Below are 25,735 nucleotides of genomic sequence, written 5' to 3'. Positions count from 1 at the left end.
GGCGGAAAAAAAGAAGAAACCAAACACCGAAAGTTAAAGGGGTTTCCTACTTCAGAAATATTTTAGATATTAAAATATTATGTCTAAAGAGGCAAGAAAAAAAAAACCAAGAAAAAACCTGGGGGTGGGTTTGACAGGCAGGCAGAACCTTCAGTGCAGACTACATTTAATAGCAGCTTGGACTAAGTGCTTTCCACACAGTGATTTTATGTCCTGTTTTGTTATCATTTTATGTGGCTATTTGGCATTTCTAGGGTTGGGGAAAAGAACATATCTCTCATTCTAAGTAAAAATACAGCTGTAGCCCAGTATTACCCAATTTTATTGGTAGTCAGCAGCTTGGTACATCCTCGTCACACATCAACATACAATCCAGCATTTGGAGGACAAGGAAGTGAAATGTAACTGGAGAGTGGTTATTAACGGACATGATACAACTTTCAATTTTCCGTTAATAGCTGTGAAATCACTGCTCTACCTATGCCCCAGGGTCTTACACTTATATAAATCACACCTAGGTCATTGCAACCACCACTAGTTACTACTTGTTGACCTCAATGTTAGCAGAGAAACAACAAAAAATGGAGCTCAGCTCTTCCCCTCCTTTCTTCCCAGTTCTTCTCTCAGCTGAGAATTCTTTACAGTGGAAACAGAAACAGCCACAGAACAATGTCTTCTAAGGCCTATGAGGCTTCTTCCTCTACAGTCATCAAAAGGGTACAAGTGTTTCCTAGTATGCAGCACATAGGAGGGTTTTTTTCCCCCAACATCAGTTTGCATTTAAAGTCTTCTCACCTGTGAAGGTGTCCAATAAGGTACTGAAGAGTGTTATAGTTTGGTACAGGCAGTTGTTTCAGAAGATCTTTAATTTTAATGATGATCCTATTCAGCTCAATACAGATTGACTGTCTTGTCTTTGATTTGGGGCTAGCTTGTTTAGCATCCAATTCCTCATTAACATTCTGACTTTCTTTTGCAAGTCCAATGAACTCATTGTAAAGCCGAAACAAAATCAAGGGTTCTGGAAGCTGAAGAAATAAGAACATTTCAGATACATACTCAAGCCTGAATTTTAACTTCTTTGTTTCCATCCTGGTTTTCTTCAACTTTGGTCAACCACAATTTGTCAGATCCAATCCCAGGTAACAAAACCACTCCACCATACACCTTTCTACAGAAAGCTTTTGCTAGCCCTTTCCTGCAATAGCTTTAAGACTGAGCATTTATCACGTCAGGTGCAGATTTCAAGAAGGTGATTGCTATGCAGGAGGGTGTTTCCATGCACAAATGCCATGATAATAGAGCCGTTATTTTTTCAGCCTTTGATAGTATATTATATGTGGTATCGCGTTTGGTCTATATTCCGCATTTTAAAATTGGATACATATAATTTGTTTTTAATTGTGATTTAAATATTCTCTCAGTATGAAAATGAATGTTAATAAAAAAAATTACAAAAAAGACAAAAACCTCAAACCTGACCTGGTTACTTGCATTGTGCCAGGTTAAAGGCAAAAAAGTAGGAAGCCTAGATAAACCTCAAAGTAGTTTTAATAATAAATCTCAAATAGGGTTTAACTCAGGATTCTGTCTAAAAATGTCTTAACTGCATGTTTCTAGCACTATTTTAAACTCAAGGCAGGCAAATTCAGTAACTGGAAAGGTTTTAGAAATTGAAGCTTCACTACAAGGGGGTAAACAAAAGTTTGTTCTGTGTATGGCACTAATACTTAAAGAGACATGATGCCCATGTGAACTACAGATAGTAATACCAGCAGCTTTCCCTGCCCCCATCATAGGCTCCATGTGAAAATAAAGAAGCCTACTGCAAATATACAAGGCACTCAGGCTGCAGGACTGCTGAAAACAATGTTTTTCCTCTTGTACTGAAGAAATATACTGCAGTACTTTGTTTTTCCATCTGACCTTTTAAGTACATACCTGTCGGAGATACAACTTGAGAACATTGCTGATATCATGTGCGTAGAGTTCTGAGAGCTCAACCAAATCCTTTCCGTTTTCAAAAGCTTGACAAAGCTTTTCAACTCTTGATTTGGCTCCATTTACACGATAGATGCCCTTAAATGAAAAGATCAGCACAACTCTATTTCAACTTGAAAGGCAAGTATAAAACATAAGATGTTAATGCTGTACTGTTGATAACATTTGAGAGATTTATTTTTGAAAAAAAAAGAAAAAAGTTTGTTCATACTTAGGTTTCATAAGCAAACTTAAACATACCTTGACATTCAGTGCTCTGCTTTCAATTTCTGATGTACACTTTTTGATGATGAAAGGAATGCCATCGGGAATATTTTTAGCAGCTTGGGCAAATTCCACTCCAAACAAGTGAAGCCTTCCATGAAGTTTTTTGTGCCCACATTGAATAGCTAAAGTCTCTAAACATTTTTTATGGCATGCAAGTGAACACTACAGGGGAGGGAAAAAAAAGCGCACATGGTTTGATACAATCTGACACCATAGGAAATATCTCTGCTGTTTGTCACCCCATATGAGTGAAAGGAAAGAGTAGTCCGTTGTGCTTTTGCTTTGAGTTCATGATTATTCTATAACCCACAAAAATATGTTCTTTTTGTAAAGAAAAATAATGCAAGTTTCCAAAACTCCCGTCTTCACATGAATTCCAAGGAGCAATTTTAAACCACTTTTCAACTTACCTCCTCACATTCAGCTCCATGAAATACCACTAAGCTGTCACATTCTCTGCATTTCGATGGAGCTCTCAGCTTCCGTAGCTTGTGTGTTTGTGCTGCTTTGGACATACTAGTGTTTCTGAAAGGTCCCGGAGAATTTGCAGTTTCAGATGTCAGATCATTTAAACCTGCAGAGAATTTATCTGTTACAGTCATTCTAATATCTTCTACTGGGATAGGGTATTTACCCTGACTTTTTAGAATCGTGCTGCAGAACACATTACTCTGTAAGTAACAGGAGCTATCAAAGTAATCAAACACATTTCAATTGCAAGGAAGCAAGATGTTACAATTTACATAATGGACTCATTAACTATCAAATAATCTTATATAAAAGTGGAATTGAACAAGCAGTTTTACATTAAGGATTTTAGTTTTCTCCTGTCTTAATGGCATGTGGAAATACTAAGACATTTAATACCAACTGCCCTGCAGTTCAGGCAATTATTAATGAAAATTTCACTCTATGTATTTCAAAACCCTGTACAAGAGGATGAAAGATGACATTATGGTTTGGCCTGCAGCGTTTCTGAAATAATACTCTGCAGCAGGGAAGAATCAACACACACTCAGAGCAGAACCCATATAAAATAAGAAAGAACCATTGACTCTCAGTCTCCTATGATAATATCTATGTAGTTTCTAAAGGATTCTAAGAGAATAGCAACTGGTGCTTTTTGTGACCAATTTTTTCAAGCAATTTACTTAAAATGTAGTCAATAACTGTGAACCAAAATCCTTTGGTTTTACAGATAAAATGTTTTATGTTTAAAAATGTTTACTTTTACAGAAAAAATTAACACATACAGTTAATTGCCCAGAAAGCTTCTTAAAAGCTCAAGTATTGATTATACAATATCACTCCATGTGAAAGTTTGCATTCATAACACGCTGCCATGCTTTAAATCTGGATGTTACCTACCCTTGTTAACTACAGTCTCATTCCTAGAAGGCAAAGTATGTTTGAGAAATAATGACTAACTGAAGAATTTCCTAAAGGCTTTACTGAGCAAGTGCTACAAATATTTCAGAAGTAGTTTGTAAGTACTGCAGACATAGTGTAGAACTATTTCTGATAATCCAGTTACTCAGGTTTTGGCACTAGTGGTAACATTGCCTTTATACAATCAAAATCCATTTGAAAATTAGAAATCATCTGGTTCAAATCCGGGACAGCCATTACCAAACTTGCTTATCTAAGTCGAAAAGGTAAAATCTCTGCTATTACCCTAAAGATTTGGATCCACTTTTTCCCAATTCACCAATTACCAACTCTCTGTATCTGTGCATTTCACTTCCAAGTTCAGAAGTGATCTTATGTACCTCAGTGTCATGCAGCTAATTTTAAGTGCAAATGTCTGGATGGAATGGTTAATGTATCGTTTGTTTACCTCCAGAGGGTAAAGACACTAGAAATGTTCAAAGGCTGCTCATATATTTAATATGAATACATGAAGACAGTTCTGCACTGCTTCATTAAAATGATGTGAATATTATTCTTCAACCTCAAGTGGATACACACTGTATTGAAAAACAACGCTGTGGTAAGAATGGTCTTGTTAATGTACTTTTATTAAGAACGCTAAAAAGAAAAGCCGCACTCTACAACAAAAAGCATCTTCTGGGGGACTTCAGGTATAGAAGCAACATTACCGCAGTCTGAAGGAGATGGTGGCTCTCTTTCATCAAGATCATCTGCAGATGACATAGTACCAGTGGAAGGTGTTCGGGGAAGTCGTCTTTTAAAATCTCCTAGCAGAAGAGAAAAATCTTCAGGAAGCAGTAGCTATCAGTTCCCCCCAACAGCTCTGTCCAACCCTTGCTAACAACGATGTATTCATTAATGTAAAGCAATCTAAAGAAATTACTTCAAATTAAGAATAACAGTGAATGTAGCTGTACCTGGGCTAGCAGATGGAGAATCCATGGATCGTGACTCGCTGCTTCCCCCGGCACTTTCAGAATCACTGCACATCCCTCCACTCTGGTTGCCAACTGACCATGATCTGAACGGTGGTGGCCCTCGCATTGCTTTTGAAAAGAATAGCCACAAATTCCAAGCATCGAGGACAAAATTACATTCTTTTTATTTAAAGACTAACTATGATCATATTCGAGAGAGGAAAATATCACAAAAGTTAAACAAACGTGCAATATAGTGAAAATAAACATAGCATATAGTCCTGTAAAGGCCTCAGGTCATAAGACAATGAATTTCAGCAACTTGATACTTGTGCTTATGCAAAAAGACTTGAAATCTAGATAGCATTTACAAAAAGCAATGGATTTTAAATTGCTAAAATTAACTGAAATAGTTTAGTACATGGAGGCTGACAGACTGTTTGGATTGCATCTCATCTTTCTTGTCAAAGAATCTAGGTACACATACAGGCAGTTTTCCATTTGTTCTTATGCTCAAGTACTAACTTTTTATAGCCTTCAAACTTTAAAACAGTCTTTTTTCAAGTTCTTCAGTGCTACACTTCTGACAGTGAGACATCAAGCAACTGTTTTTTTCTGGCATTTTTATTTAGAGACTCAATTCCAGATGAAATACAGAAGAACTACCTTGGATATCTGTACTGCTGGAAGACCTCTTCTCTCCAATCTTTTGCGAACGATGATAAATTGGGCTTCCCACATCATCTAATGTCTGAGCCATAAAATCTCCTGAACACTGAGATAAGTTACCCTGTGATGTATGGACACTGTTGGTTGATTGCTTATTAAAAACCCTTCAAAAAGAAGAAATAATTTGGAGAGTGAGTTAATTAAATGGAAAGCAATGTTTGGGTTTTTGTAATCCCTGGGCACTAAAAATACTTCATTTAATTGCTATTCATGAATATACACATTTGACATATAACTATTAAAAACAAATTAAAAACAAAAGAGTGGTAAATTTTTAATTAAATATGTGCAATTTCCAGTGTTTCCTCTCCTGCTATAAACCAGCTTTTCCACATCTCTGCAAGGTGTTACGGCCATTATTTGCAGGCTTTGAAAAAAACAGTGAATCTGTTCATCTAAAGATCAGGATAATTCAGAGGCTATTGCATCCTACTTTTAATGCATTTCCCTAAAATATTCTCTGCCAGCTATCAGGACCATTCACCTATAGAAGCTGAAATGCTGTGCTTTTTTTACAAAGCACAGAAAATGCGTTGAAGCTGCTGCAGAGCTTACAGTCAGTCCACGGTGAAAACCTGCTCTCAAGGACAGAAACCCCCTAGCAGTAATTAACGTAAAGTGCTGCAGCACCCTGAGGACAGAACGGCCTGCTAGCCAAGTTCAGCAATCAGGAAGCTGCTCCTTAATCAGTTCTACTCTATCCAACTGAAGGAAAGACAGACTTAGAAACATTAAAACTCGTATTTGCCCAAGCTACTCTCCCTTAAGTAAATGCAGACCTAAACAATGAAAGTGATCACTTCAAGTACACAAAGAATCACAGGGCCGTGTCAAAGGAAACAAAAGGTGGGGAAAGGGCAGGAGAAAAAACCCTACCTCCACCCTCTTATAAATCTTAAGCAGTAAATAGCTGGGACAGCACACAAAGAGTTCGAAATTTCATGCTCATCAGTTTCTCAGGGAGCTGCATAGTTAAACGCCCCTAAGTCAAAGTTTAGGAGCATAGCCTAAATGAGTCTAAAAGGCAGGAAATTTACAGACAAGAACTAAGAATCTCAGCTTTAACTTTGAGTTTCCTGGCTTTTGTTGGTAGGAGTCTGACTCAAGCATTTGGGGTTTTTTGTATTTTGTTTCCTTTTGAAAGATGATGACAACACTTTCCTGTAGAACTGTGAAATACACAGATTGCAATGGATATTCTGGTGCTTTAGTGCCAAGATGACTTTTACAAGAAGTTAAAGGGGGGAAAGCATTTGGCATACTGAGTTGTCTTTGTAGTCTTTACTTCCACATAAGCTGTATCATTAATAGTAAAATCTGCCATTTCACACAGGTTGGAAAAAAAATTAAGTTAGAACATAGGGACGTGTGGAGTTCAACATTTTTTTAGTCACATAGCATGAGACAAGTTGAGCAATGTTTCCTGGCAATCAATAAAGTTGCTAAATGTAATCAATGTGAAAGAATGTCCTGTAGCACCAAGTCCTGCAGAAGAAGAAAACTACCTCCTCAGGCTTTCTAAACAGATTATCAAATCTACCACACCACAGAGTTCAACATTTACAATATCTATATTAAAATAGTAACACGTCACTCCTTGCACAACAATTTCCAATGTTTTAGCAAGTCTTCTTACACAAGATTAAAGCTTGACTTGAAATTCTGAAGCAGAACGTAATGTCAACATGACATACAATTTACCAAAAGATGAGTCAAAGAAATAGAGAATGATAAAGCATGGTAAAACACCACAATTCATTTAATTCCTCAAAAAATGTTGTTTTGCTGTTAACCACTTGTGTCTAACACTTAATTCTAATCCAAGTAAATGCCATCGGTAGTTCGGGACTCACCCATCAATCTGGGAACTCTGGGTTTCGAAGGAACCCGATTCAATAGGAACACCTTCCTTTGGCAAACTTTTCACAAACTCAGAATACTGCTGACCAGGGTCATAGAGTTTGGCACTCTCACAGAGGGACTGGCAGTTAACTGGAAGAGATACAACCTGAGCATGCTGAAACTGGAACAGGTTAACCGTTGCCTGTTGAGAAAAAAAAAATCATTATTTGTAAATAATTCACTAGATATTTTGCTTATACTTTGCTCAACCCAAATTAATATCCTCACAGAAAATCTAGTAAAATTCTAGAAGATAGTAACACTTGTAGGGGTGGACTTTGTGCAAGATCTCTGGAAGTCAGCTGCAAAAACTTCATCTGTAATACAGATACTAGTATTCCTCTTCTCTCTGGCTTGTTGAATCCTCCAGGTAGCAAAGGCAATTCCAATGGCTTCCCACTCTGGGTTGCTCCAAATAAGCACCAGGGTTTTTTTGCTACTTTTTGGCATTTTTCATACTCTGGAAGAAGTTTTAGTCACTACTACAATGACGTAGTTTGGAATCAAACCCATAAGAGCTCCAGATCACCTTAAGACAAGAAATGGACAAAACTCCTTGTTCCAACAGAAAGGATTAACTGAACATTTTGGAAAATTACATAACTTCTAAAAAATATTTTATCAAAAGGCAGAGAGCAGGGAAGGGGACACTGCACGGCTGTTTCTTCAGCTTTGGGGTTACAAAGTAGCTCACAATTTAGATATACTTGAACTGACAAGTTTGTCTAAGCTTTCTACTGGTCCTACGGGTTGGTTTTTGGATTGCTTGAGGAAGAAGGTGTGTACGTGCTTGCGTTTTTTTATCTTCCCTCCCCACCCCCTGCCCCAGCATGTAATTGTCTTTGTCTCATTTAAAAAAAAAGTACATGTCTACTGTCATAACACGCTCAAAGCTTTTCTAAAAACTTTGTATGTAGATATACTGTTTGACACTCCTTTGCTTATTTACATGCATTAATACATTAAACTAGTTGCAATGGATCCTGTAGTAATTGAGACTGTCATCAAGATTAGCAGGCCCCATGCTGCAGCATGTAGACATCCATTCTGTGCTTGAGCCAAACATCTTTGCTAGTGCATTAATGAAAATAGTGGGAACAGGAGCTGTACTCTTAAGTAACAGAGTAACATTACTGCCATCAATATCCTTAGAAAGATTTTACAAGAATTGTGTAGTCGGGATTCTTGCAAGGCAACAGCACATTAAAAACCCCCAAAATATTCAGACATGTATAATACCTTCCCCCCCCCTTTTTTTTTTCTTAAACTCCTAACGGAGAACACCACAAACATATTAAAAGTTTTCCTTCTTTTTCTGTTGGCTTGACCTTGACCCTTTGAAAACTTCCCATTTTAAGCAGTTAACACCATAGATGGGGCTTTCCCTTAGTGTTAACAGTATGTATCTGTCCGTGCCAAAAGCAATTTAAAAAGCATGCTTACAGCTTTAAGAGTAAGATCACACTGGTAAATAAGCTCCCGAAGCTGTGTTAATACGTCACTTTTAAAGCTTTCCAAATAATTTCTTTTTTCTTCAGCTTCCACCATGCTTAATTTATAGAGTTCATTGGCCTCTTCAGCCTAAAGAAAACACAAATATAAAGGGTTGATGGACTACAAGCCTGATACTAGAAGCAAGCAAAAAAAAAAAAAAAATCCACCACCACCACACACAAGATGGTTGTAATTAGAGATTCCCATTTAAGACACAAGCCCAAGAGAGCATAGCATGATTAAAATTAAGAATTACAGACAGAATACTTGCTCAAATGCTCCCATTGGGAAAGTATGGACAAAATCAGTGCAGGCTTAACTTTAAAAGCAAAGAACAAAACCCCTTACTTTTTGAAGGGCTTCCTCTTCCAGCCTTCGTTTTTTTTCCAGTTGCTTGCTGAAATCTTTCACGAAGCTGCCACTTGAGCTAAGATGTTCCTCCTCAGCACGAGCAGTGCAGGATTTTGCTTTTTCATACTCATCTTGACGCTGTATAAATAGCAACTTTGCTTTTCTCAGAGCAGCTTCCAGCTCTTGCTGCAGAACGCAACAAAGGAAAAAAACCAGAAGAATGAATGATCTTAATCTTCCAGTTATTTAATGTTATGTTTAAAGAGGTTGTTATTCACAGGTCTGTACACTGCAGTTCAAAGTACATAGCCATGAAAAGGAACCTCTTACAAGTATGTCATGAAATTTGACAGTTACAGACTACACCCAATAAGCCCTACTGAATTTTCAGGTGAATTTAAGTGCACAACAGCCTAGTCTGGAAGTTTCATCCTTTTGAAGAATTTTAGATTGAACACTGATAGATATGAAAGAAATACCAACCATTTTTTTCTGTTCTCGCTGCCAAAGCTCCTTGATATCTTTCCTTTGTCTGTCCAACTCATTTTTTCTTCCAAGAAGAGGCTAGATAGGAAATGTTAACAGAGCACATGGAAGGATTATATACTGCAAGTTTGTTCTTTTGAATAACCTGTGCTGTTGCAAAACTTTTTAAAAACCTAACAAATATCTTGGTCTTTTTCCTTATAAACTTACCTGCACAAATTTGTTAGACTGGAGAGCAGCAGCTGTTTGTTGCCAAAGTTGATTGTTCTCTATATCATTTTGAAAAGCATTAATGAATATTGACTGGAATGGCATATAATCCTAAAATTACACAGAAAAAAACATTAATGTTCTAGAAAATGGAGAGGTATGATGACACCCTAGATGTCCGTATAATGGAATTAAATTTAGTAAGGTATTTATATGTGCGTGAAAGTCAGTTAGGTATGAATGTAGAAAATTATTAATTTCTCAGCTACATTTTGATTTACTAGGTAAACACTCTGAAAGAGAAGTCAAGTCCAAATCATAAAGCATACAAGATACTAGACAGAAAGCATAATGTGAAAACTATAAGGTTATTCTGCGTTTTCAACGAAAATAAATTTGTATATCCAAATTTCCATAGGCGACAGGAAGACAAAGTACAACACATCTTTTAAACAGTGATTCTGTACCAACTTAAATCCATTCCTCAACATCCACCAAGCTTCATTTTTTGGTAAGGCATCCAATATATATTTAAGACTTTAAAAGAAAGCCCCTAAGATATACTCACCTGCTGTCCAACAACAGCTTTAGCAGTTTCAGCCATTTTTGCTAAGTTTTTAGCACACTCCACTTCTGTTAAAAAAAAATTACAATTAACTGTTTACACTAACAGTTGTACCACATGCTAAATGCTTTTTACACTCTTCCTCTAACAGACAGCCTCAAGAGGGGACCGCCTTCACTTTGTTACAGGCCTTTAATTGTAGGAAATGTGTGATAGTTCTGTTCACATCAGCGGAACAGCTACTAATTTAGAAATCACATTATTGACAGTCTGCAGCACAAAGGCCTGACAACAGATTTAATTTCTTCATGACGAAGCTGATTAAATGCCAGAAAGAGCCACTCACCCAAGCTAAGCTTTTTTTCTACCCATGCGACTACATCCTTGGTATATTTTGACCATGCTTTAGCATAGGACAGAGCCGACTCAATTCCACTGTCATTTCTTAGGAGCATGCTATCAACCTCCTCTGCTCGAAGATGTCCTGAAAACAAAGCATCGAACACAAAGAAGTGAATTTTAGACACGACCACACACTGAGAGCAAAGCCAGTATTAGCCAACTGTGAATGCTTAAGCAGCTCTGACCTTGAGTTGGTCTTTAATGCTAGTTGATTCTAAATAGGACTGACAGAGGTTTTAGAACAAATTAAGGGTCAGTATTTTATCTGGAGTAGTCATATGGTCAGCATAACTTTCTTTAAGAAAGTGACCCAACAAAACACCAATCATATGATGACATACAGAAGTGCTTCAGGCCTTGTTTCTTTTTTTGCCCGGAAAAGAAACCCAGGTTGGTTATTCACAATAGTGATTATTATACAGTTAAGTTTTAATGGTAGCATAGGTGTAAAAAAGTGATCAAGAAACCTAGTTACAGCAGTTTAGAAGCTGAAAACACAGATATAGAATGGTGTTTACCCATATTAAATGAATAACCTACCTTGAATATCATCCCTTTCATGCAGTGAACCCCCAGACTCCACAGAAAGATTCTCAAAAGACTGGCGTACAAGAAGCAAAACTTTAAGTTAGCAAAGAAAAGCTTTGACTAGAACTGTCACGTTAACAAAAGGCATCATCTGCCCCCCCCTTTTTTTTGCAGATAAAGCAAACCGTACTGTAAATCCCTCCCATTAAAGGCACAATACCTTCCAAGTTCCCATAGCTGTCAACTGAGACATAAGAAACAGCAACAAATCATTATATACCTTTAAATCAATAATTTTGAAAGGCTGTGGTGAAAGAGTCAATTGTTTAACAAATCAGGCTGACGTTTAAGTGACCTCCAACTTTTCTTAGATTCCTACCTGTGTTTTAAGAAGCATTTCACACAGACCTACTGCCATATACATATGTCAGACACCGTTGTACTTAGAATCCTGTCTCCTCCTAAGGGAATAAAGTTGCAGTTCCTCCTGGATCACCTGCAGTGGTGCACTGGAGGCACACAGCTGACTCCTAACACTTGCAGCCCTGACTATCAGTACAGCCTGACAATTTAATCCAATAATAAAAGGAATTTAGCACAAGATCTCACCCCTATACCTTTGTCCTCACGCTGTATTTTGCTACCCCTTTAATAGTGCAAACTGAACTATTTGTAGGACCCTGCTGTAAACCAGGCTGCTGAACAAATGTAAAGGAATAAAAAGCTTACCATAGTAACCATCCCCCTCTCCTAAAAAAACACCAAAACCCAACAACACAACCCAACATCATTTTAAACGAATAAACTACTCTTGAAAACTTGGAGAGCTGGCAGAAGACAAAGGCTGAGAAACAGCTGCAAAGTGGCTTTAAGCTTTACAGCAGCAGCTTGTTTCCATTTCAGACTTTGGTGCTGTCCTCATTTTCAGACTTCAAGCTAAACTGAAGCACTGTAATGATAAAAGTAGTTCTTGTTTGTTTGTTTTCTTAATGGAAATAGAAACTGATCATAAATCACACAAAAAATCCCTCAAGAATCATTGCGTACTTCACAGCAAAAGCAGCTTTTCCATATACCAAAACATGCAAGGTACTACCCTGATCAGAATCAAACTGCAGTCTAAAGAACAAATCCATCCCTAAGAAAGTGGAATTCTAGCACAATTGCTGTCTAATAAAAAAGAGAGTCAGTAGAAGGGAAAGGCTTTTTCAGAACAGGTGGAAAATCCATCTAAAGCTGTCTATCAACTGAATGGCAAACCACACCCCCCCCTCCCCAACCTGAGTTTAGAGATCGATCACTATTTGGTTGCACAGAAAGCCAGATTTTCTTCTTAGTTGGGTATAAAGTATTATTGTTCTTAAGTAGATTTTAAAGTGGCATACAGTTGTTAGGGAAGAAGAAATAAGAGGGGGGGGAAAAACCACCATGCTTTCAATATAAAGTAAGAAAGCCTTACATGTTCTGTTCCTAAAAAATATTTCCTATAAGACCTAAGTCATGTTCACTCCTTTCCAGTAATTCAGGCACACTGTCTAGTTAGGGCAGCTAATCGATGCTCATTGATCCATCCACTTTCACTCCACTGCAAATATGTAACACCACATTTTAAAAACAACCACACACACAATTGCTTCTACTTATGTCCTACAAATTTTTTTCTGAACTTGACCCATACAGCTTGCCCCTCCAAGCATCCAACAACTTAACCCAGCAAGCCTAGCAAAACTAAAAACAAAAAAGCCTGGGCTCTAGAGAGATTTCACTTCTCAGCCTTAACCAGTTTCTTCTGCTTTTGTCCCCCACCTCATCATCCAAGAACTCTCACCTGACAGAGGCAAATCTCAGCAAGCATTTTGAAAATTTTATCATTCTCCTTTATTTGCTCTCAGATCTACAGAGTATCAAATTGCATTCAAATAGCTTGTGTTGAGTAATGGAAGTTCAGACATGCCAGTCTTGTCTCTGCCAATGTATTCTGAAGCCCTTCTGTTTTTAATTAAAGAATATCTTTGCTTCCACCTTCTATTTCTGGTTGTACTACAAGGGCTAAACAGAACAATCGTTTGCTAAGAGGGGATATACCTGACATATAACTTAAACTTCCAGATGCAATGCCTGAACTAAGGAATGTGGACTCTGCAGTCACAGGGGACTAAATCACAGTGCAATCCTCAATAGCTTAGTTAGGAGGGGCCCTAACTTAACAGGTAATTAAAATCTAGCTCCCTAATTAACCCTCAAAACATTTACATGTTAAATTCTACCAAAAAGTTATGCTCTAATCTTTTTAAGATACAGCTAGCTGCTATGTTCAATCACTGAAGGTACACATCCAAAGGAAAAGTTAATACAGCTACTTAAATATTTTGCATTTAACTCCTAACATTCCACTCCTGGTAGGCCTCCAAATTGCTCTCTGAATTGCAAATGAAAGTGAAATGCTTCTCCCGTTAAACATGTATTTATTTGCCTGATGAAACGTGCACTTACATAAGACAGATTGCCAAGAAATTCAACCATATTATCCTACCTGCTCCAAAATTTGTAATTGTTCCCTTCCACATTAGGGAAAGCAAATGACACTGCAAAAAAGGGCTTTTAAATGTAAGCTGGATCCTTCTGGAGCATCTAGAATAGGCTTCCCTTTGCACTTCGCTATGTTCTAATTTCCCCTTGGTCTTCCCCCACCCCAGGTTCAGAAAAGTGATCTTTTTAGCCAAGCGTTCACTTCATAATGGAATATATGGGATGTTCTCATTCCACAGGAACACATTTTTGCATGGCAAAGCCATTACAAGATTAAAACGTTGGCAAATTCAGCACCTTCCTTTGCTGCTGAACTGATTAGCTGAAATAGTACTAGTTCAAATCATCCCATTTAAGTTAGATGAGATGCTGGCTTCTATGCTATTTTACTTCACACTTTTTATCAGCAACCTAATTCTAAGTGTGTGGGAACCAGTTTTCCGAGTAGCCTCCTCCCTCTCCATGTTGTTTGCAAAGATGAGTAGAACTTCTGTCTTTCTCACATCCGTGTTATCGAACAGTGAAATTTAAAGAGACCACTCCTCAGCTGTAGCTGCACAGCATTGCTGTGAAGGAGCGCTAAGGCTTCAGTACATTGCAACAAAGCCCCTAAAAAAACCCGCACAATCCAAAAATTTTTAACCTTGTTACAACATAGCTTGTCATACAGACCGATTATCAACCACATTTTCTTTGCATGCAACTTTTAATTTTACTTGATTTACATGAAAGCCTGCTTCTAGATGCACAAAAAATTCAGATTAGAATTAGGTACTGAGCATTTTTTTAATCTCACCTTCAAAGTGTTTAAAGGGGAGTTTAAAACTAATGTTTTACTTTGACTACTTAAGTTGGCAGTGCTGTTTCAGTTCTCTTAGTGAACTGCTGTTGAAACAGCTACAGCACAAACTGGGCTCTGGAAGAAGAAAAGGTTATTTTGTAATGAATATTAGTCTTTAAAAGCCAAAAAGAGGTCATTATCCTTTAGCTCCTAGGTCTAACAGGTCTATTCTAACTACTACAGCATGCAAATCCTTCACTTTTAAGCATTTAGTTCTTTTCATTTAACCAATTTAAAAATCTCAACTACAATTAGAACAAGTTATCATTTACATATTTGAGCACCAGCCCTGTCAAATCATCACTGGCATTTAGACCTGAGAATACATCCAAGTATCTGAAACCTCAAATGCAATTTTTTCATGGGTTTATTCTTGTTTTAACATTCAGAAGACTAAGTGTCCCAGCCCCATGATGCAAAGAGTTTCAGTGGAAATAAAAAACTCCTTTAAAAGATATTCCACACACTAAGAGAACATGTTTAGCCTACCCGACTTCTCCGAGATACAGGAAGCCCCAATGACGAGCCATTGTCTACATCTCCCATAAGGAAGTCTGAAACACTGCCAGAAAAACAAAGAATTGTGTTACTTCATTACTTTACCTCATCAGGCAATTTCAGATCACCAGGAAGAAAAATTCAAAGTGTTTCCTTTAAAAGTTCCGCAAACAATTTTTAGAAGTAGTCTTACACTCCCTGCAATTTATATAACATAATCATTCTCCTCTTTAAGAAAAAAAACCACAGCCAAACACCCGAACAAAGCAATAAAATTATTCTGGATGTGGTAGTTCATCAGTTAATATTTGTCCAAAAGAGAGCTACAGTTTTTGTTATTGTTTAGCCTTAGTTTGATTCAGCTCTATTGAGCTCTTTAAAAAACTCCTGGATCGCAACTTACACGTTCCCAAAGGTGAATGCCAATGTTTCAATGGAGGAAAATATTTCACTGAAGAGCTCTCTCTTGTTTTCTTCGTTAACTTCTTTGAAGTTCACCGCTTAGGAAAAAACATTAAAACCAAAGGGTTAGAGGCGGGGTCAATCAAGCAAGTTGACTAGGCCAAAATACAAATACAGAACTCTGATAGAATGTGCAACATTATACTTTTCCGAACAATTGAAAAACCACCATTTTATAGAAGATTAGTGAGAAAGAAGATAATAAGGAAAGAAATGAACACAATACAGATGCTTCCTACAATGAAATCAAGTTACACTCTCATTTCCTGTATCTTCCCACTTAAGCAGCAGCTTTGTGTGGGAACATGATGGTAGCGCAAGGGGAAGAGTAAAAACATTTACCAGCAAGAGTCCAATCACACAGCAGCAGCAACACCAAAAAGCAGCTCATGAAGGGAGTCAAATATTTGAAAAATTGTTTCTTTTTGATTAGAAACATCAGAATTCAGGACAGGAGTAGCACTTTATGGGGTGCCCCCTGCCCCCCCAACTGCATGCAATCCTGTGTTGCCATCCAGAACATGGGATTTCTGGCTTCAGTACAAACAGAAAGCTGTCGTAAGGTAATGTCCATTGCAAACCCCTTTAATTATCAGCTCCGTAGCCTGGCAAAAGCCCCTCAGTTTTGCCTGTTAAAAGTGGGGAAGAAAATCAGCATAACTCTCATTGTTCCAAAACAAGAAGAGAAGCGTTCCTGGACAAACTAGCTGGTTTAAACTCGTGATCAAGACAAGCGTTTAGCCACTCAATTCTGAGCCTTTAACATGCTTCCATGACAAACTGGAAGACAGGAAGAATGACACATCTAGAGCTTCTGTTAACAACTACTGAACAAGGGGGAGCAGGGAGAAAGGAGAAGACAAAAAGCACAACCATTTGTTTCCAACTTAACTCCTTAGTCATTCATGACTGGGAAATGTTTAGTAGAGAAGTTGCTTACTCTCCCTCTGAGGGAAAGCCGAGCCCTCCAGATAGAAGTTTTCCCAATTTTACATTGCAAACAGTTACAGTTTCACATCAGTATTTATTTTTCAGAAGTTTAATTTAAGCAGTGCAGAAGTCTTAATTATCTAGATGCCCAAGTTACACTGACGATCCACTGTTTCAGAGATACTGCAGTGACGCACACAGAGCTATTCACCTCTATTCGTCACTTTTTGCAGTTTATGCAATTTATGTATCCTCCTTGCATTTCACATACAAATGTGCAAATAACAACCACCACGACTTCCAAAAGTAACAAAAATTAAATCATGATAAAATGTTGCCCATTCTACACAATTTTTTTTAGCAAATTAAAGTAACATACTTTAATCTGAAAAAGTATTCGAACATCCTGCCAGATGCCTAAACACTAATGGGTAACAAACAAAGAAAGTACAGTAATCTGCTCCCCCATTAGACTTCCTTTCTGAAAGGAAAAGTTTTTAACCAGTAAATTAACACAGTTGAATCCATTCCTTTTTACACAGCATGCCGACAGGCCTGATAAATATTTTTATAACAACTATTTCTATGCTGTTACAGAAACTATGTACTCTTCTCATGAGCTATTTTCACAATTACTTGGAGATTTGGAAGAATGTGTTGTATTAAGCCTGCAGCAAAAAAAAAAAAAAAAAAAAAAAAAAAAAAAAAAAAAAAAATATGACTGCATATTGCAAAAATATTAACAGTTTCTGTTGCCACAGTTCACTGCTAAATTAAGGCTTCTCCTAACCCATCATTCTTGTACACTTTGTAATTACATGAAAAAAGCCTCTGGCACCCTTTTTTTTTTTTAAATGAAACTCAAAGCTCCACAGATGATAACTTTTTAAAATCACTTTGTGGTTAAAAAGTGGATTTCCTTTTTTTTTTTTTTAATTGAGATCCATTGAAAACCTCAGATTTCCAGAGACCATGCTTACAAATCTAAACTTTGTATTCCAAATCATTAAGCCACTAAACTTACTATGAGATCTATTGATTACCACCCACTACTGACTGGAAAAATTATTTGAATGCTGGCGTGAAACAAACTGTTTCAAAATTAAAAGGAACCAACAATGACTGTCTATACATTGAAGCCACTTACCCCGAAACTTTCGTACATCAATTAGTCGCAGTGTCTTCAGAGAAAGAGCACTTCTTCCATTTTGCTAACAAAACATTAATATAGATAGCTTCTCCCTAAAAAAACGCCGTCTGTTTCACTCTGCTTTCCTGTTCCAGGAAGCGTTTTCTTAAGCTTTACGCTCTATACACCAGAAAAATCCTTTCTTTTCAGGATCCATCACAAATGGAATAATCAGTCTCTAGTTTTTCAGAATTACCACTTTCCCAAAAAAGGTTGATCCAAGCTCTTCGTAATTCAGTGCAATATAAACAGCTTTCTTCTAGCTTAGTACCACTGGAATGCTGATGTACTTAACATCAACTTTAAACCATGTACGCTCTTTCCCCAGGACATCCTGACTGCACACAATAGCTACTGACAACAATGAACTATAGTAATCTTTCCCTGTCTGGAAATGACAGCTATCTATCTATAGTTCTACAGATTTCAAAGCAAGTATACAACTTCACACCACTTTTAAGTGAGCCTTCAGATGGCATATAAGGAACTTCAAAAAAAATTCATGATAGCAATACATTAAAATCTGGAATCCAGTACCTGAAATGCAAGCCTAGCTTCCATTAAAGTGGATCTGTATTTTCAAAGCCAGCAAAGCTGTCTTCAAACTGAGGTGGGTTTGGCAACATCAAAGTACTGCAAGACACTGCAAAGTTTCAACTCTTGGGTCATGCCATCAAAAACTTTCTGAATCAAGTACAGAACAGACCGGGGAACCAACAACAGCCATGGAAGTTTTGGAAGCCAGAATCCCAGAAGCTGAAGCAGCACCTGAAGACATTGGAGCAATGCTTCTGAACCTATGAGGAAGAGGCTGTCAGCTGTCAAGTCCCAAGTGCAATCAGGGCCTTTAACAGATGATGCTTGGAGAGCTCACAGCAACCACAGCACAGCACACAGGCCTCTGCAACGGTCTCTTGCCCCGTTTCAGTCATACCAAGAGAGCACAGCCCAGGAAACCCAGGGGACACAGCCACACTGGAGTCTGCAGGAGTTTGCTTACTTCCTCCTTCCCTCTCCTCACAGACACATGCAGGACTGGCAGCAGCAAAGCTACCCAGCCAGCTGTCTGCAGAGCCTGGACAAGTCTAAACTACACCAGCTTGCAGTATTTACTCTGCAGGACAATCTTCTCATATCTAATAGATAGATAGGTAACACCACCATGTATTTCCTTAGACAGGAATACATCTCCAATCCATACTTTACTACCTGACTTCTAAGCAGTAAGCAACTGACTTGTTGAAGCTGAATCCCTTTGCAACCAATTTTCTGTCCTTAAACTCCAAATGATGCTTTCAAGAACCTTTCAGAACTATTTCAAAAACAAAAACATCATCCAAGCAAACAAAAACCCACCCAAGACCAAAAAACACTCCCTCCCCAAGTGAGGGCTTGTAATACTTCTTGTTCCTAACTCTCATGTTTAAAAGAGTGTTAAAAATGAGAAGAGGAACCTCAGTAAAGAGCAGTAGTAGGCAGACTGGAAAGAGGCAGAAGAGTATTCTTGGGATTGCACAGCTAGAGAGGATCAGCAGGCTGTCCAGGCTCCACTGTTTTACTTTTAGTTCTCTCTGCCATATAATTTCACCAGCTTGTACTTACTACCAACTTTGGCAACCTCCTCAACTTTGGCTGAATACTAACAAGACACGTTTGAGGAACTGTTTCCTACTCCCTCCATGGTAAGTTTTGCTCTGAATTTACATCACAGATATACCAAGAAAACTGAAATTACTTCACCTTCCTTAGAGATATTTAACTTACATGCAGAACTGTTAGGAAAAAAAATACCTACAGAGGACATTTTTAAAAGAAAGTGCAATTTTCATCTTTACCAGGAACCTGTGTTCATTCTAGTGATTCAGTTAAGTCAAAAGGTGCAACTTACAACAAAAGAACAGTACCCACTTGAACATAGCACGGGATCAGGAGAACCACGTATTCTGCAGCCATCAACTGTTCAAAGGCAGAGTAGGAAAATAACAACTGTGAGTATGATGGTGTGCCAGACTGGGAAGTGACTTCTAACAATAGGAGTCTAAACAGGTACCAGACAAGACGCTTCGGAAAGACTCAATTCTTCCAGATCAAGTGAGGTGTCATTTAAGAGGCACTCTTCAGAAGCACTCAAGAAAGGCCAAGGCAAATTGCATGAGGTTTAACAAGGTACAGTGCCAGGTCCTGCACTTGGGTCACAACCCCCCGCAACGCTACAGGCTTGGGGATCAGTGGCTGAAAAGCTGCCCAGCAGAAAAGGACCTGGGGGTATTGGTCGACAGTGGCTGAACATGCAGTGTGCCCAAGCACTCCACACTTTTTGCTAGCATTCAAAATATTCCCACTTGCAGTAATTTAAAGGGGGTGGTCTTCCTGCACTGGACATTACTTTTCCATGGTGCAACTTGTCATACTTATGAGAACACTTCACAAGCCAGAGTCACTGACAGTCACTGGATCCAAAGTTAATGTAACTTATCTCATTAAGAGTGGAGGTAGTCTTTTGTTAAAATAACCATTTGTCCCTGTGTCAAGTTCCAAATACAAACTAGTTTTGAAACCCTAGCATCACGCAAAGGTTCAGAAAGGCCTTTCTAGAACCCAAGCCAGTTATGCTTCTCTTTAAGAAGCAGGGGGGCGGGGGGAGGTGCGGAAATCATGTGTAAATCTCAGCTTGCTTCTATTTCATCCTCTCCTGAATAAACATCAGAAATTTTCCATACCAGTTTAATCTTCTTCCTAGTCATAAATCTAACTACATATACAGAGTGCTTCCAGGTCTTTTTATAGTTCTGTCCCCCAATGACAAGAAATAGATGAGTCAGATTAACTTCTTTCATAGTCACATTAAGGCAAACCGAGAAGACAAGCGGAAAACAGATACTGGTTCTGTCCTACCAGCTCCTCACATTCTTCTAGCTTCCTGTTTATTCCAAAGTCTCATTACTTTTGGAGATTAACCACAGCTGAAAACCTGTGAATGCATGTGTTACTGACAGGCCACTGTAAGCAAACTTGAGATCTGGTAAGTTTACAACTCACAACAACATGTTGTATTTTTACTTCAGCTACCTCAGTTCCAGCAGTCGTACACCTCAGTTTGAGTACCCACACAAAGCCGTATGATCCTCACACAAATCCAGCTGTAAATCAGACAGGTGCTAAAGACAAACTGCCTTCACAAACTACCTGCGGTAAACACAAGTTAAACTGAGGAAAGGTAGGCAGTTTTCACACAGCAAAGGTTTTCCTGTTCTTGGAGAAGTAGAACCAAAGTACCAGTTGGAAAGAGCTGAAACCCTCTAAAAAAAAACCCAAAACAAGCAAACAACATTCATCTCTAGACACGTGAGGAAAACACTAGGCTGAGCAAAGACTGACAGGCGTTAAAATTTTCACACCGGAGTACTTGTTTGTATCGATGGATACAAACACTGAGGCAGGAATGACTGAGACCACCTTCTTCGGTGTGATCTGGAGCTCCCTCTCCTTGCAATTAACTTGGGAAGCCTGAGGCCAGGTCACACAGTGCTGGATCACAGGAATGATGACACAACACCGAGCAAGTTTGTGTTTACTTTAGCCAAAGAACAACTAGACAGTTTACACCAGCTGCTCCATTCTAGGCCCAGAACTTACACTGCTTATGAGACAGATGAATAACTCAGCGAGAAATCAGTGAGAATGATATGAACGGTGATTGCAGGCCGTAATCTTTTATTCCATCATAAACCACCTTCTATCTTTTTACTCAAGCTGGAACACATTTCTGTCAGATGAGTCTTGTGCACCGAATCATCACTGTACTTTGGATCCTGTAGTAGAAGCCCTAAAGCTAGATTTTTTTAGTACTGTTAAACCATTGCCAATGAAAAAACTATTCAGTGTAATGTAACTAAAAAGAAAAACTTGAGCTCAATTCCAGCTTAAGGACAAAGACTGTTACCATATCAGAATCAACTCCTTTTATGCTTTTTCTCTTTGAGAGGCTTCCCAACATACAAGATCATATTTAAGATAATTCAAGTGAGCTATGGCTGAACACAGACTTTTCATAAATACCTGAAGGACAGTCTTAAAACTTAACGCCCTTGAACACATTTGACAGAAAACTCGAAGATGTGACTGTACAGCTTTTGTCTCACGTGGCATTCTTACAAAACCAGTGGCATTACTTTCAGAATTCTGTAGTTCTACAATATGCACAGCACTTACGTAATAATGATTTTTCATTCCGTATGGAAAATCATGCAATTCCTTCACGACTGTAGCTTCTCATAAACTCAGTATATTAGCAGTTAGTGAACTCTACATTGCAAATGTTAGTACTTAGATCTTAGTTCATATAAGTCATATGTTTGCTCTTTAAATAAACTGTTTGGGAGGAAAAGTTAAAAAGCATTTGTGAATATCTGTATTGCCAAAAAAAAAAGGGTCAGTACTACAGTTACTTCTCCTGCTCACTACCAAATTATATTTACAAATCCTAAAATAACTTTTCAAAGAACAGTAACTCAAACCAGGCAGAAACAGATGTGTATGAAACACCAATGCATCTGCCCCGGTTCAGTGCTATCAAAACTGTATGATGGAATAGCGTGCACCAAGAAAAGAAAAAAATATGTATAGCATCAAATTCAGAAGGTTGCAAGTACTCTGGAAGAATGGTTTATGTAATTCAAAGGGCTTAATTCTCCACTTCAGAATTAGAAGGCTATAAGGCAGAAGACATAAAATCTAGATCTGGAAATAATTCATCACTAGAACTACAGAGAGTGACCTTGGACTTACCACGGACTTCATATCGAACACAAAAATTGACAAAAAGGCCAGCATAATTACGTAAGCAATCAACAATGTTACCATGTCAGACAAAGAAAGCAATTCTACTGCTTTACTCTGTAATAGTAAACTTGGACAGTGTAGACAGTGATCAGTTTGGGGCCCTGCATATCAAGAACAACTTTGATAAACTATGTAGTCCAGATAGGATAGATATTATTGTAATAGTTTTTGGAAACATGATTTAGGCAAATGTTTACATAATTTGATTTAGCTGCACACCTTAGGTCAGTTCTCCTCAATGCTTCACTTAAAAGGGCAGTTGAACATCGTCCTGTGTCCACTGAAATTAGGGGGACGTGGAAGACGCACAGTAATCTTACCATAGCACTTAAGCATGGGAAAAACTTGTCTAAAGTGGATGTAGAATTATTTTCACTAAACATTTATTCTATTCTCATGTGTAAATATCTGATTACAATGGTATACACATACTTAACTCTTCCCAAGATCAGGAAGACACACAGCAACCTCTCAGGGACAACCCTCTGCATTTCTACTGTTATGTAGAATTCTCTGAAGCAAGTTCAGGGTTTGCAGAGTTACAATCCTGTGATTATTTCAAGTACCAGGGACAGATCTGTAGGAAACTCTATATGTAGCAGAAAGAAAATGCAAAGCAGGCTGTTAGTACCTGCAAAGATTAAACTGGCAAAACTATCTATCAATAGGAAGACTGCGCAAGAAGCTTGGAAAAATCCAAGATACAAGAATCAGGCAGCTAAATACACTGGCATTTTAACTGATATTCCTACTTTACTGAATCAGCAGTGTATGTTCAGACATACTATGATAATTAGGAAACAAGGGGGAAAACCCTACAACGAGGAGAAAAAAGCAAGCTATCTGTTTCTGGAGGAAACGATTTAACACAGGCAAGAGGTGGAGATTTAACCCTACTCAGAGCATTCTCTGGGCCATACAGAAGAAACCGTACTGGTTCCACAGTATTCACAGTGTGTATTGATTGCTCGTTATATGTTTCTTTTCTTGATATAAATACAACATCAGCCCTATAAATTCACAGAATTAAACAACAATTTTTGGCAAATCTCCCAGCGGATAAACGCAAGGTTCATTATGCTGTGATAGACAGGTAAAGAAAAAAGCTCAAGATCAAAGGCCTGGGCTTTTGGAATTCAGTGTGGGTTTGCAGCTAGCTTTTTATAAGCTGAATTTTATTACATCAATGGATAACAAGCTATTTAATATTACTTTTCATTTAAAAAAAGATATTTTTAAACAAGTGTTAAGGTATTATTCTTTAAAATTTCTGTTTCTTCTGTATACACAGAATCCTATCAATAGCTCCAAGCCAGAGTCAATCAAGCCACTAATTTCCAAGAACATGAAAAGTAGTAATTCCTTACCTTTTACTTTTGCGATAACTGTTCCTGCAGCACTAAGAATATCAACTGAGTTTAAAGTCTGATGTTTATTTATCACTGCTTTTAAAACACGCAGCAACTCCCCCAGGCGTTCATGTACTACCTGATGCAGGCCATCTTGATTTTCTGAGAAAAGGGAAAGGAGAAACTACATTAAAATGGTGAATTAGCACCCAGTCACATTACAAACCACTTTAACGGTATTCAGCTGCACTGAAGTCTAGGCCATACAGAAGCTGGGCGTGCATAGAGCAAAGAAATAGTTGAAGAGTAATTCTAGAATTTTCCAACAGCTTACTTGCAATGCTGTATGCCATTTACATATAAACTCATTTGTCCCAAAAAGTCAAGCAAGTATACGTAAAAAAAAAGACTTTACACCCATACCCTAAGGTTTCTCATCTTTTCCTCATGTTGTTTTATCAATCATCATTTTGATAATTACATCTATTAAAAAAAAAGAGTATCAACAAAAGGAGATTTGGATTGCTCATTAGGTATTTCCTCACCTGATACAAATTCAATACCATTTCTATATATGTATAGAATTAAACAAAGATTTTTGGCATATGTTGGCTAGCTTTAAACTCAAGTGTCAGTGAAATCTTCAGCATCTTTAGTATATAAGCCTAGATCTACAAAGATCTGTCTTTAAACACTTCAGTCCTGATGAAGTTGAACATCTAAATTATTTTGTGGAACTACCTCTAATCAGAAAAATTTTCAAACAAGCACATACAGAGGGGGATGTTTTTTACAGCATATGCCTCATGCTATGCACCCCTAAATCCCACTCCCTTTATTTAAAAAAAATATGCCATCTATGCAACAAGAACTAATAAGTTAAACCACAACCTCTTCCCTTCTGTTACAGAAGCGGTGCTGCTGCACGGAATTAAAGTTTCCCATGAACCAGAGTGCTGTGTTGCAAGTTGTGGCAAAAAGCTTTCAAATTCAGGAAAGTCTAGCTTTGAAAAAGAAAAAGAGGATCTAATACAAGCTGACTCACTTCCCCACCAAGCAAAAAGGAATGGCAATTCTGCGTTGTCTGTGGCCATGATAAAACAGGTCAATACAGACAATTACAACAGAGTGCAAAATGATCCAGTGGTACTCAGAGCATAGTTTCAAATCTGAGCCATTTTGTCCTGACTGCAAGACACTATATTTAGGCTAGAGGCACCTAGATTTTTCTGAGGAATCAACAAAGCACAACATGACACATCAGTACCGTATATCACTACTGTCAGTGGGTAGGTGAGAACTACATACAAATTACACGCGATTGTGCAAAAGCAAGCCTTCTAAGGACCACTCTGCTTCAGGCTTAATCTCCCTGCATGTCAAATACCAGCAGAATTTTTTTCATCTCAGACTAGCTTATACATGGTTAAAGAGAAATCCTTGACTCAGGAAGTGCACTACGGAAAAACTTTATCTACCGTGCACGGGCACTTTGCATGTTTTTCCTGCTGGATGGACATAGAAAGATCTGTGTGTAGCAGGACACAGGAAAGTTTAGGAAAATCCATCTTACACAGCAGAAAATTAAGAAAGCTCTGTGTAATTTATTACAGAAACACAGTTGTGGCTTTATCTTCATTTACATGTACACATAATGGTTTTTAACTGAGGACTCAAACACAGCAAAGAAAAAAAGCATGTCAAGAGGCTGGTACTAAGTGTGGCTATGGTTCACCATATACACATTAGTGGGAGAGGTAGTTCATGACAGACACACATGGGTCTAAAGGCAGACTGTATCTCAGAGTTTGG

At 38.0% G+C, this 25,735-nt stretch overlaps 1 protein-coding gene across 1 annotated transcript in view; it reads right to left on the bottom strand.

The window, feature by feature from the left end:
• ARHGAP29 (Rho GTPase activating protein 29) overlaps positions 1 to 24,089 on the bottom strand; it is a 26,653-nt gene extending 2,564 nt beyond the window's left edge. Inside the window, exons 1-18 of the mRNA XM_010141048.1 lie at positions 23,942 to 24,089; positions 15,555 to 15,651; positions 15,143 to 15,215; positions 11,296 to 11,356; positions 10,700 to 10,837; positions 10,357 to 10,421; positions 9,789 to 9,899; positions 9,576 to 9,656; positions 9,090 to 9,278; positions 8,691 to 8,828; positions 7,199 to 7,389; positions 5,283 to 5,449; positions 4,617 to 4,745; positions 4,368 to 4,466; positions 2,679 to 2,842; positions 2,242 to 2,430; positions 1,942 to 2,079; positions 796 to 1,028 (exon numbers count right to left, since the gene is read on the bottom strand). Of these exons, the coding sequence (XP_010139350.1) occupies positions 796 to 1,028; positions 1,942 to 2,079; positions 2,242 to 2,430; positions 2,679 to 2,842; positions 4,368 to 4,466; positions 4,617 to 4,745; positions 5,283 to 5,449; positions 7,199 to 7,389; positions 8,691 to 8,828; positions 9,090 to 9,278; positions 9,576 to 9,656; positions 9,789 to 9,899; positions 10,357 to 10,421; positions 10,700 to 10,837; positions 11,296 to 11,356; positions 15,143 to 15,199 (2,150 nt within the window). The 5' untranslated portion in view covers positions 15,200 to 15,215; positions 15,555 to 15,651; positions 23,942 to 24,089. The remainder of the gene's footprint in view (positions 1 to 795; positions 1,029 to 1,941; positions 2,080 to 2,241; positions 2,431 to 2,678; positions 2,843 to 4,367; positions 4,467 to 4,616; positions 4,746 to 5,282; positions 5,450 to 7,198; positions 7,390 to 8,690; positions 8,829 to 9,089; positions 9,279 to 9,575; positions 9,657 to 9,788; positions 9,900 to 10,356; positions 10,422 to 10,699; positions 10,838 to 11,295; positions 11,357 to 15,142; positions 15,216 to 15,554; positions 15,652 to 23,941) is intronic.
• Between the last annotated feature and the right edge of the window lie 1,646 nt (positions 24,090 to 25,735).

Source organism: Buceros rhinoceros, unplaced genomic scaffold, assembly GCF_000710305.1.
Source record: "Buceros rhinoceros silvestris isolate BGI_N320 unplaced genomic scaffold, ASM71030v1 scaffold13108, whole genome shotgun sequence".
Classification (NCBI taxonomy): Eukaryota; Metazoa; Chordata; class Aves; order Bucerotiformes; family Bucerotidae; genus Buceros; species Buceros rhinoceros.
The sequence above is the reverse complement of the archived record's forward strand: the minus strand, read 5'-3'. Positions and strand labels throughout refer to the sequence as shown.